We start from the raw sequence: 13,447 nt of genomic DNA, 5'->3' as shown, positions 1-13,447 counted from the left end.
CCCCCTCCAAGCCACGCCCCCTCCAAGCCACGCCCCCTCCAAGCCACGCCCCCTCCAAGCCACGCCCCCTGCAAGCCACGCCCCCTCCAAGTAACGCCCCCTGCAAGCCACGCCCCCTCCAAGCCACGCCCCCTCACCCAAAACAAACACATCTGCCTGCATCACACCACAGGTTGCTTAATCCAGCACCTCACGTGATGAACATAGTTACAATGTCATTATATCGAACCACCTAGTGATTGCCACCTCAGCCTTCTTTATAGGGTAGTTAAGCTTATCTTAGGTAATTACATAGTACGTTATTGGAAGGAACTTTTTTTCAAGATTACAACTTTCTATTTTTTTCGTTGGAGAATGCGTGTTAGGTTGGTGTAAGACATGTTCTTGATTGACGTTCATTTTGGAGTTTAGTGTTCAATGTGTTAATTAAAAACATGTCTACTATCACCCTCTCTCTCTCTCTCTCTCTCTCTCTCTCTCTCTCTCTCTCTCTCTCTCTCTCTCTCTCTCTCTCTCTCTCTCTCTCTCTCTCTCTCTCTCTCCTACCGTTTCTGTCAGTCTAGTGTCGCCTCATGCAGGTCTGTGTTCAATCCCCGACTGTCCAAGTGGTTGGGAACCATTCCTTTCCCCCGTCCCATCCCAAATCCTTATCCTGACCCCCTTCCAAGTGCTATATAGTTGTAATGCCTTGGCGCTTTCCCCTGATAATTCCTTCCCCTCTCTCTCTCTCTCTCTCTCTCTCTCTCTCTCTCTCTCTCTCTCTCTCTCTCTCTCTCTCTCTCTCTCTCTCTCTCTCTCTCTCTCTCTCTCTCACTCTCTTAAAAACATTGATATTCTATATATCTTATTAACAAAGTGCCAATTCACGTGAGCAATAACTGGAAGTTGATCTACATTCATCAGTTTGGAATGTTGAGAACGCTAATATGCTCAACAGTCATATATAAGGAGCATAATAAATGAAAAATGAAAAACTCAAATAATTAATCATGTTAAAGTGTATGTATATATATATATATATATATATATATATATATATATATATATATATATATATATATATATATATATATATATATGGGAAGAGGAAGGTAGTGGGAGAGAGGATCGATGGAGTTAGGATAGTCCTGGAAGAGACGGGAGACCCAGGAACCGTCCATGATAGACTAAAAACATAATCACTCCTGTATTAACCACAACACACCAACCCAAACATCCCACTTAACCTATCGATCTATACACAAAATCGTCAATATAACGGTGCTTTAATGGTCTCTAATATCTACGGGTTCATCATAGCCGGTGCTACTTGGAACTTTATGTTCCCAGTAGCGAATCATTAACAACAACAATGGTCTCTAATACGCATAATTAGTTGATTAACATCCGTATGAGACAAGCGATGTATTAGGTGGCCACGACCTCGGATGATTAGGATATTAACTACGGAATAGGGTAATTGAACTTGGTAATGGGTGGACAATGGCTTGTTTGACTAGACCTTGTCAATGGTCGTTGGAGGCCACTCAGGGCCATGAAGTGGTATGTGTGTGTGTGCACTTACCTAGTTGTGCTTGCGGGGGTTGAGCTCTGGCTCTTTGGTCCCGCCTCTCAACTGTATTCACTCGGACACTAAAATCGTGTGTGTGTGTGTGTGTGTGTGTGTGTGTGTGTGTGTGTGTGTGGTTAGTGAATGTGCAGCAGTTAGATTATTATGTGAACCCTGAGCCCATCCTCAGAGCAAATCCATAACTACGAGACCCCCCCCCCTTAGATATCTAGATATCTATCACAAATATCTAGATATTTGTGATGGTCTGAAAGCATATTACGGTTCCAGTAATAGTCTGAATGTAAAGTGGCAAGGAAAACTTTGTTCTAAAGAGAGATTATTCTCCTGTTATAACTTTATTCTATTATAAATCGTTGGTTTAAAATATAAAAGTATATACTATGAATTTTTGATGAATTTGGTTTCCTGTAAACGGAATTCTTGGGTACACTCAAATAGTTTTCGAATACCATGTCACATTATCGGCAATAGTAGGCCGTGTTAACGTAACCGAATGTAATGAGACCCGACCTAGCCAGCATACACAAGGGTACACAGTGAACGTGTACACGAGGATGGAACAGCAGTGAACGTACAGTGAACGTACACAGTGAACGTGTACACGAGGATGGAACAGCAGTGAACGTACAGTGAACGTACACAGTGAACGTGTACACGAGGATGGAACAGCAGTGAACGTGTACACGAGGATGGACCAGCAGTGAACGTACAGTGAACGTACACAGTGAACGTGTACACGAGGATGGAACAGCAGTGAACGTACAGTGAACGAACAGAGCGCGCGACTAAGCATTGGTGAAGTACACGATAAATTTAATATAAGGTCAATATACAACTGCCTCCCTGCCACAGTCCCTTATAGTCCCTGCCACTGTCCATGTTGCTACTGTCCATGTTGCTACTGTCCATGTTGCTACTGTCTATGTTGCTACTGTCTATGTTGCTACTGTCCATGTTGCTACTGTCCATGTTGCTACTGTCTATGTTGCTACTGTCTATGTTGCTACTGTCTATGTTGCTACTGTCCATGTTGCTACTGTCCATGTTGCTACTGTCCATGTTGCTACTGTCCATGTTGCTACTGTCCATGTTGCTACTGTCCATGTTGCTACTGTCCATGTTGCTACTGTCTATGTTGCTACTGTCCATGTTGCTACTGTCCATGTTGCTACTGTCCATGTTGCTACTGTCCATGTTGCTACTGTCCATGTTGCTACTGTCCATGTTGCTACTGTCCATGTTGCTACTGTCTATGTTGCTACTGTCCATGTTGCTACTGTCTATGTTGCTACTGTCCATGTTGCTACTGTCCATGTTGCTACTGTCCATGTTGCTACTGTCCACGTTGCTACTGTCTATGTTGCTACTGTCTATGTTGCTACTGTCCATGTTGCCACTGTCTATGTTGCTACTGTCCATGTTGCTACTGTCCATGTTGCTACTGTCCATGTTGCTACTGTCCATGTTGCTACTGTCCATGTTGCTACTGTCCATGTTGCTACTGTCCATGTTGCTACTGTCTATGTTGCTACTGTCTATGTTGCTACTGTCTATGTTGCTACTGTCCATGTTGCTACTGTCCATGTTGCTACTGTCCATGTTGCTACTGTCCATGTTGCTACTGTCCATGTTGCTACTGTCCATGTTGCTACTGTCCATGTTGCTACTGTCCATGTTGCTACTGTCCATGTTGCTACTGTCCATGTTGCTACTGTCTATGTTGCTACTGTCCATGTTGCTACTGTCTATGTTGCTACTGTCCATGTTGCTACTGTCCATGTTGCTACTGTCCATGTTGCTACTGTCCATGTTGCTACTGTCTATGTTGCTACTGTCTATGTTGCTACTGTCCATGTTGCCACTGTCTATGTTGCTACTGTCCATGTTGCTACTGTCCATGTTGCTACTGTCCATGTTGCTACTGTCCATGTTGCTACTGTCCATGTTGCTACTGTCCATGTTGCTACTGTCCATGTTGCTACTGTCCATGTTGCTACTGTCCATGTTGCTACTGTCCATGTTGCCACTGTCTATGTTGCTACTGTCCATGTTGCTACTGTCCATGTTGCTACTGTCCATGTTGCCACTGTCTATGTTGCTACTGTCCATGTTGCTACTGTCCATGTTGCTACTGTCCATGTTGCTACTGTCCCTGATGCTACTGTCCATGTTGCTACTGTCCATGTTGCTACTGTCCATGTTGCTACTGTCCATGTTGCTACTGTCCATGTTGCTACTGTCCATGTTGCTACTGTCCATGTTGCCACTGTCTATGTTGCTACTGTCCATGTTGCTACTGTCCATGTTGCTACTGTCCATGTTGCCACTGTCTATGTTGCTACTGTCCATGTTGCTACTGTCCATGTTGCTACTGTCCATGTTGCTACTGTCCCTGATGCTACTGTCCATGTTGCTACTGTCCATGTTGCTACTGTCCATGTTGCTACTGTCTATGTTGCTACTGTCCATGTTGCCACTGTCTATGTTGCTACTGTCCATGTTGCTACTGTCCATGTTGCTACTGTCTATGTTGCTACTGTCCCTGATGCTACTGTCCATGTTGCTACTGTCCATGTTGCTACTGTCTATGTTGCTACTGTCCATGTTGCTACTGTCTATGTTGCCACTGTCCATGTTGCTACTGTCTATGTTGCTACTGTCCATGTTGCTACTGTCCATGTTGCTACTGTCTATGTTGCTACTGTCCCTGATGCTACTGTCCATGTTGCTACTGTCCATGTTGCTACTGTCTATGTTGCTACTGTCCCTGATGCTACTGTCCATGTTGCTACTGTCCATGTTGCTACTGTCCATGTTGCTACTGTCCATGTACCTCTCTCACCTGTCTGAACCCTCAGGTGATCAATCGTACCCATCAGGGTGTACCTGAGCACCTGTTCACCCCCGCCCCCCCTCCAGGTAGCCCCATTAAGGGGGGCGTGTGTCCCCCTATTTACAACCAATTAGCGATTATAGCTTTATTAGCGGAAGTAGTGAGTTTGGAAGTGACTTATCTCTTATATTACAGTTTATGCCAGGAAATGGGGGAAGGGGGGGTATGATAGCCATGGGGCTATGAGGGAGGGAGGTAGAGTGATGGGTAGGGGAAGCGATTTGGGGGAATAGGGGGGAGGGAAGGAGAGGGGGAAGAAAAGATCCATAAATGAAAAAATATATTTACCCCCAAAAAATTGAAACATACAGACACACACATACAACAATAAAAATAGAAATAGGGACAGAGAATACATAGATAAATAACATAAAAATAAATAAAAAAATAGAATAAAAATACCCAAATAATTCCACGTTAGGGCCAGTACATATATACAACAAAATATATATTTTTTTCCTAAATTGAATGATTGGAAGCCCTCTGATTGGATGCCATTTGTGGATAATATAGCCTTGACCTCTGACCTAGCAAAGGAAGATGAGACATCGACCAACGTCCAAATATTGACCTTTAACCAAATATCTCAAATAATCAATATAACCTCCTCTAGTGATGACCCCAAAACACCTAGAGTATTACGAAGGTCTCTCGTTTACGTATCATGAGTCGTTCGATAGTTAAAAGCGGGAATACGAACACAGATAGACATATAGATAGACAGACAGACAGACAGACAGACAGACAGACAGACAGACAGACAGACAGACAGACAGACAGACAGACAGACAGACAGACAGACAGACGAAGGCGTGAGACAGGAATCTATGCACCTGAGGCCTCTGGAACTCATTTCTTTTTCTGTATATTTGGTATATATTTAGAGGGAAAATTAAATTTTGAGAAGAAAGGGAATTTCATGCTCATGATTTTCTCCCTCATTCCCCTCTTCCCCCAGTTCATTCCCCTTTCCCTTTTTCCCATCCCTGGTCCATTTCCCTTCCCTATCCCTCCCAGTCCATTTCCCCTACCCATTTACCCATCTGGGAGTAAGATATTATGAGCACAAGTGAGGTGGTTTAGGGGGTGTGTGTATGACCCCTTCCCCTCTTTTATGCTGTCCATGTTGCTACTATGTTGCTACTGTCCATGTTGCTACTGTCCATGTTGCTACTGTCCATGTTGCTACTGTCCATGTTGCTACTGTCCATGTTGCTACTGTCCATGTTGCCACTGTCCATGCTGCTACTGTCCATGTTGCTACTGTCCATGTTGCTACTATGTTGCTACTGTCCATGTTGCCACTGTCCATGCTGCTACTGTCCATGTTGCTACTGTCCATGTTGCTACTGTCCATGTTGCCACTGTCCATGCTGCTACTGTCCATGTTGCTACTGTTCATGTTGCTACTATGTTGCTACTGTCCATGTTGCTACTGTCCATGTTGCTACTGTCCATGTTGCTACTGTCCATGTTGCTACTGTCCATGCTGCTACTGTCCATGTTGCCACTGTCCATGTTGCTACTGTCCATGTTGCCACTGTCCATGCTGCTACTGTCCATGTTGCTACTGTTCATGTTGCTACTATGTTGCTACTGTCCATGTTGCTACTGTCCATGTTGCTACTGTCCATGTTGCTACTGTCCATGCTGCTACTGTCCATGTTGCCACTGTCCATGCTGCTACTGTCCATGTTGCTACTGTTCATGTTGCTACTGTCCATGTTGCTACTGTCCATGTTGCTACTGTCCATGTTGCTACTGTCCATGTTGCTACTGTCCATGTTGCTACTGTCCATGTTGCTACTGTCCATGCTGCTACTGTCCATGTTGCCACTGTCCATGCTGCTACTGTCCATGTTGCCACTGTCCATTCTGCTACTTTCAACACATGACGAGTCTGTGGTTGTCAATACAACAGTCTATTGTCCTAATTGGTCAGGTGATCTGCATGCTGCACTTTAGGTATGATAGACTGTTTTCTGTCTCTCTCTCTCTCTCTCTCTCTCTCTCTCTCTCTCTCTCTCTCTCTCTCTCTCTCTCTCTCTCTCTCTCTCTCTCTCTCTCTCTCTCTCTCTCTCTCTCTCTCTCTCTCTCTCTCTCTCTCTCTCTGCTACCTTGGAGAGGGTAGAGTGTCTCTCCCTATCACACTTGTACTTGTTTAATGTTACCAGGCATATTTTATTCACATTCCTATTAATCTCCTCCTTTTCCACCTCCTTCTCCTACTCCCTTCTTCGTTGATCAACATTGATCAATCGAGAGTTTTGACCATTGATCAATCATGGGGGTTATCACCACTCTAATCGGCCAATTCCCCCATTTATCGCAACCCATTGACCCATCTGACTGTTGTGGCAGCTGCTGACACCTTAATCTCTATTGTATTCCCATTTGTAAATAGGAGATTGTTGTATTTTGTTATTATGCTACTTTTTGTAATCATCCTTTTATCTGAGTGCTTTTGTGTATGTCTGTTGATAGCATATTATATATCTCATTTTTTGTAACTGTTTTTGTTATCGTGGATTTGTTTTTGTAACTGGGATGTGTCGGAGCATTGTAACACGTTCTGGGATGTGTCGGAGCATTGTGACACGTTCTGGGATGTGTCGGAGTATTGTAACACGTTCTGGGATGTGTCGGAGCATTGTGACACGTTCTGGGATGTGTCGGAGCATTGTAACACGTTCTGGGATGTGTCGGAGCATTGTGACACGTTCTGGGATGTGTCGGAGCATTGTGACACGTTCTGGGATGTGTCGGAGCATTGTGACACGTTCTGGGATGTGTCGGAGCATTGTGACACGTTCTGGGATGTGTCGGAGCATTGTGACACGTTCTGGGATGTGTCGGAGCATTGTAACACGTTCTGGGATGTGTCGGAGCATTGTGACACGTTCTGGGATGTGTCGGAGCATTGTGACACGTTCTGGGATGTGTCGGAGCATTGTAACACGTTCTGGGATGTGTCGGAGCATTGTGACACGTTCTGGGATGTGTCGGAGCATTGTGACACGTTCTGGGATGTGTCGGAGCATTGTGACACGTTCTGGGATGTGTCGGAGCATTGTGACACGTTCTGGGATGTGTCGGAGCATTGTGACACGTTCTGGGATGTGTCGGAGCATTGTAACACGTTCTGGGATGTGTCGGAGCATTGTGACACGTTCTGGGATGTGTCGGAGCATTGTGACACGTTCTGGGATGTGTCGGAGCATTGTGACACGTTCTGGGATGTGTCGGAGCATTGTGACACGTTCTGGGATGTGTCGGAGCATTGTGACACGTTCTGGGATGTGTCGGAGCATTGTGACACGTTCTGGGATGTGTCGGAGCATTGTGACACGTTCTGGGATGTGTCGGAGCATTGTGACACGTTCTGGGATGTGTCGGAGCATTGTAACACGTTCTGGGATGTGTCGGAGCATTGTGACACGTTCTGGGATGTGTCGGAGCATTGTGACACGTTCTGGGATGTGTCGGAGCATTGTGACACGTTCTGGGATGTGTCGGAGCATTGTGACACGTTCTGGGATGTGTCGGAGCATTGTGACACGTTCTGGGATGTGTCGAAGCATTGTGACACGTTCTGGGATGTGTCGGAGCATTGTGACACGTTCTGGGATGTGTCGGAGCATTGTGACACGTTCTGGGATGTGTCGGAGCATTGTGACACGTTCTGGGATGTGTCGGAGCATTGTGACACGTTCTGGGATGTGTCGGAGCATTGTGACACGTTCTGGGATGTGTCGGAGCATTGTGACACGTTCTGGGATGTGTCGGAGCATTGTAACACGTTCTGGGATGTGTCGGAGCATTGTGGAAGCAACTGGTCACCTTAAAGCGCACAAACGTCTGTGATAAGAAAAGATTTCGTGTTCAGATTACCTGAAGAAGGGATATGAGATAAACTATGTGTGTCGAACTCTCTTGAGATATGCTCAGTGTTTAAGCCACAGCCTATTCCCCTCCGATTTGATTTTTCTTATTGGGGAGAAGGCTGGTTAAGACAAACTTAATATAGCGATTATATGACTCCATTGATCGGTCTGTTGAAGCGACCATGATTAATATATATAATTAAATCACCTTCAGAACTACGTGAGAGTAATTTGTCATTCTCAGGAATGTAAGATGTAGAGATGGACGGTAGAGCGACGGTCTCGCTTGATGCAGATCGGCGTTCAATCCCCGACTATACAAGTGGTTGGGGCACCATTCCTTCCCCCTGTCCCATCCCAAATCCTTATCCTGACCCCTTCCCAGTGCTATATAGTCGTAATGGCTTGGTGCTTTCCCTTGATAATTCCTTCCTTCCTTCACCTAGTTGTGTTTGCGGGGATTGAGCTCTGGCTCTTTGGTCCCGCCTCTCAGCTGTCAATCAACTGGAGTATTTGTTTATTTGCACCTGTTCTTGTTTGTTTCTACAAGTACTTGATATCTGTCCAGGACTGGACAGTATATCTAACCCTTGTCTTATGGTAAACACTCCTGGTCATTTGTCCAAAGGCTGACACTACTTAGCATTTGTCCAGGGCTTAGACACACACACAGTGTCTTATGGTAAACACTGCTGATCATTTGTCCAAAGGTTGGCACTACTTAGCATTTGTCCAGGGCTTAGACACACACACAGTGTCTTATGGTAAACACTGCTGATCATTTGTCCAAAGGTTGGCACTACTTAGCATTTGTCCAGGGCTTAGACACACACACAGTGTCTTATGGTAAACACTGCTGATCATTTGTCCAAAGGCTGACACTACTTAGCATTTGTCCAGGGCTTAGACACACACACAGTGTCTTATGGTAAACACTGCTGATCATTTGTCCAAAGGTTGGCACTACTTAGCATTTGTCCAGGGCTTAGACACACACACAGTGTCTTATGCTAAACACTGCTGGTCATTTGTCCAAAGGTTGGCACTACTTAGCATTTGTCCAGGGCTTAGACACACACACAGTGTCTTATGCTAAACACTGCTGGTCATTTGTCCAAAGGTTGGCACTACTTAGCATTTGTCCAGGGCTGACGGTGCCTAAGTTTTGTCCAGGATTGACAGTACGTGACACCGTGACAGATGACAGTGTGTCAAAGGGGCTGTCATATGTTCCCACACGCAAGTTCTGTGAAATACTGTTTCATATTGTCCTCTTACCTTAGTTTTGTCCCTCTCCCTGCCTTTAATCCCTTCCCTAACTCTACCACCTCCCTACCCCCTTACCTACAAACCCCCCTCCTGTCAATAATCTATACATTCCCCCGCCTCTATAAGTCTCTCTCTGCGGGTAATAATTCCTAATAATTCTCTGAGATAATAATTTCTAATGGGTAGTTTGTCACTCTCGTGCCTTGTTATTTATGTACGGTGGTAGGTGGGTGTATGTGTGTGTGTTTACCTGTGTGTGTGTGTGCCTGTGTGTGTGTACCTGTGTGTGTGTGTACCTGTGTGTGTGTACCTGTGTGTGTGTGCCTGTGTGTGTGTTTACCTGTGTGTGTGTGTACCTGTGTGTGTGTATCTGTCTGTGTGTTTACCTGTCTGTGTGTGTGGATTCCCGTCCGGAGTGTGATGGAAAGTGCACACACACACACACACACACACACACACACACACACACACACACACACACACACACACACACACACACACACACACACACACACACACACCAGACCTTGTAATAGGTTCAAGTCAAATGGGGAAAATATAGACCCCATTACAACTTGTACCATTAAGTATTTTTAATCAGTGCTACATACATATACATGACTGTATACATATATACATGTATATAAACGTAGGAATGGCTACACATACTTATCTACAAGATTATGTATCTTTCACTCAGACTCCTCACTACACACAGAAATCACAATAGCGTAATGAATCAAATGAACAAATCCACAAAGACTGTAGTGGCTCAGTCGATCAAGGCGTGCCTGGGATCCTCTCAGACGCAAGTTCGAACCCTCATCACGGCCCTTGTGGAATTGTACTTAAAACTCCTCATTTAAACGTCTACACATGTTCCCTACTTTCCTCCGATATCTCACCACATGAAACCAGTGGTATAAGGAACTCCCTCTGATACCTGATATCACTGAGGTGTATAACACCAGCCCGCCGCACCTCTGCTCTGATATATGATATACCAGTGAACACTTTTTGCCCATATATTGCCGTTAGCAATGAAAGTAGAGGTTATAAGTTACTAAAGTAGAGGTTATAAGTTACTTTACCGTAGCAATTGGGGAGGATAGAAGGGTCTTAGACACGTCAGAAAGTGTAGCTCGGTTGTTACTTTTATTTAAATGTGTGTATATATATATATATATATATATATATATATATATATATATATATATATATATATATATATATATATGTGTGTGTGTGTGTGTGTGTGTGTGTGTGTGTGTGTGTGTGTGTGTGTGTGTGTGTGTGTGTGTGTGTGTGTGTGTTCCTTGATGGGACTTTGTGCATTGTTAGCAGCTTTGAAAGGGATGTTGTTGTCTTGCCTATATATTGAAATCATTAGGACTAACAATGTCTCACATGCCTTCACATGTCCCAGGTATAGACATAGACAACATTCATCTCTTTCAAGAGGTTTCGTTTGATCAACTCGACTGTTGCTATCAGGTATATACACACCTGGACCAACTAACCTAAAGAGCCTTGAGGTCATAGGAAACATCGTGGAGGGCTGTAAACTCACCCCCCTGCCCTGAGCCGTGAAGGAGGTTCAGATCCAATAAGACACAGATCCCACAAGTTCAGTCACAGGCAGTGAGAAGAGACTATGTGGGTCCAGCTATCTGGCTCTCTCTACCCCACGGGCCAACCCCCCTACACCGGTCGAAACCTAACCCAATAATTAACCCCCCACAACCCTCCCTCAGTCACCTACTCCTCCACAACCCTTGCTAACACAACACACCAATAAACCCACAACAAATATCTTCCTAGACCTTGAACCCCAGTTGTTCTTCTTGAGGTTATCTTGAGATGATTTCGGGGCTTTAGTGTCCCCGCGGCCCGGTCCTCGACCAGGGCTCCACCTCCAGGAAGCAGCCCGTGACAGCTGACTAACACCCAGGTACCTATTTTACTGCTAGGTAACAGGGGCATAGGGTGGTTATCTTGAGGTTATCTTGAGATGATTTCGGGGCTTTTTAGTGTCCCCGCGGCCCGGTCCTCGACCAGGCCTCCACCCCCAGGAAGCAGCCCGTGACAGCTGACTAACACCCAGGTACCTATTTTACTGCTAGGTAACAGGGGCATAGGGTGGTTATCTTGAGGTTATCTTGAGATGATTTCGGGGCTTTTTAGTGTCCCCGCGGCCCGGTCCTCGACCAGGGCTCCACCTCCAGGAAGCAGCCCGTGACAGCTGACTTACACCCAGGTACCTATTTTACTGCTAGGTAACAGGGGCATAGGGTGAAACAAAACTCTGTCCATTGTTTCTCGCCGGTGCCTGGGATCGAACCCAGGACCACACGATCACAAGTCCAGTGTGCTGTCCGCTCGGTCGACCAGCTCCTCAGTCACCCCTCTGGTAGTACACAGCTTCTAAACCATCAACACGAAGATAACATAGCAAAATCAGCATCAGAAGTAGCTTCAGCTCGAACCTTCGTCTCTACCATGAAAAATATTCACCCAAAGCCGGCCATAATTGACACTAATGGATCCTGAACCACGCTGTTGCCTCCTCATATTATATTGCCACTTGAAGCAGAGACACGGCAGCCAGTTATCAATGCAACCCGTTCTCGCAAATTTAATAAGTCAATATTGACTTATTAAATATGTGCATAGGTGACATACTTAACATAATAGTTTCCCTTGAAAAGCTTCATAGAAAACACCGACCTTACCTAACCTACTTAGTATGTTAAGATAAGCATCTTATTGCTTCGTAATTACAATTATTACCTAACCTATACCTATAATAGGTTAAGTAACAATTGTAATTACGAAGCTATAAGATGCTTATTTTAACATACTAAGTAGGTTAGGTAAGGTCGGTGTTTTCTATGAAGCTTTTCAAGGGAAACTATTATGTTTAGTATGTCACCTATGCACGTAACTAATAAGTCAATATTGACTTATTAAATTTGCGAGAACGGGTTGATCAATGTCCACGGCGGAACTATTTGTTGCTAAATGAGACTAATAGCCACATTGCAAGTTGCAAAATACAGTCTGCAACGACCTCGAAGGGAGCCGGTCGGCCGAGCGGACAGCACGCTGGACTTGTGATCCTGTGGTCCTGGGTTCGATCCCAGGCGCCGGCGAGAAACAATGGGCAGAGTTTCTTTCACCCTATGCCCCTGTTACCTAGCAGTAAAATAGGTACCTGGGTGTTAGTCAGCTGTCACGGGCTGCTTCCTGGGGGTGGAGGCCTGGTCGAGGACCGGGCCGCGGGGACACTAAAGCCCCGAATTCATCTCAAGATAACCTCAAGATAACCTCTAAAAACCAGTATTCAAGCCTTGCACATATTGGGGCATGACACGCAGTGAGGGTATCGAACCCTTGCTGGCATCTTTCGTGGCTAACATCACGCAGGAAGATGTATCTATACGATGGGACCCAGTAAACTGTGGTTTACCGTAGTGTGTGTTCAAAACCTTGGGCCAGATTCACGAAGCAGTTACGCAAGCACTTACGAACGTGAACATCTTTCCTCAATATTTGACGGCTTTGGTTACATTTATTAAACATATATATATCGACTTAACAATGGTCCAGGACGGACCGAAACGTCGTCGTCCCTTCACTTTCTAGTGTATGGTCTGGTCAACATATTTCACCCACGTTATTGTGACTCCTCGCCTACTTATAAGAACTTTCTCACAATATATAAAACCAACCTGTTCTACAAAGAACATGGCATTTCAACCCTCTTTTCGCAAGGCCAAAACCAGAAAATGGAAGCGAAACTGACATACTCTCCTGTTTTCTGTTTTA

At 45.0% G+C, this 13,447-nt stretch overlaps 1 protein-coding gene across 1 annotated transcript; it reads right to left on the bottom strand.

Moving 5' to 3' along the window:
• Positions 1–2,386: 2,386 nt before the first annotated feature.
• On the bottom strand, positions 2,387–4,387 carry LOC138357195 (dentin sialophosphoprotein-like). Its single transcript, XM_069313846.1, has one exon. The coding sequence runs from the start codon at positions 4,385–4,387 to the stop codon at positions 2,387–2,389; it is 2,001 nt and encodes a 666-aa protein (XP_069169947.1).
• Between the last annotated feature and the right edge of the window lie 9,060 nt (positions 4,388–13,447).

Source organism: Procambarus clarkii, chromosome 76 (genome assembly GCF_040958095.1).
Source record: "Procambarus clarkii isolate CNS0578487 chromosome 76, FALCON_Pclarkii_2.0, whole genome shotgun sequence".
NCBI classification, from domain to species: Eukaryota; Metazoa; Arthropoda; class Malacostraca; order Decapoda; family Cambaridae; genus Procambarus; species Procambarus clarkii.
Note: the sequence above shows the minus strand (reverse complement) of the source record. Positions and strands in the feature narration are given on the sequence as shown.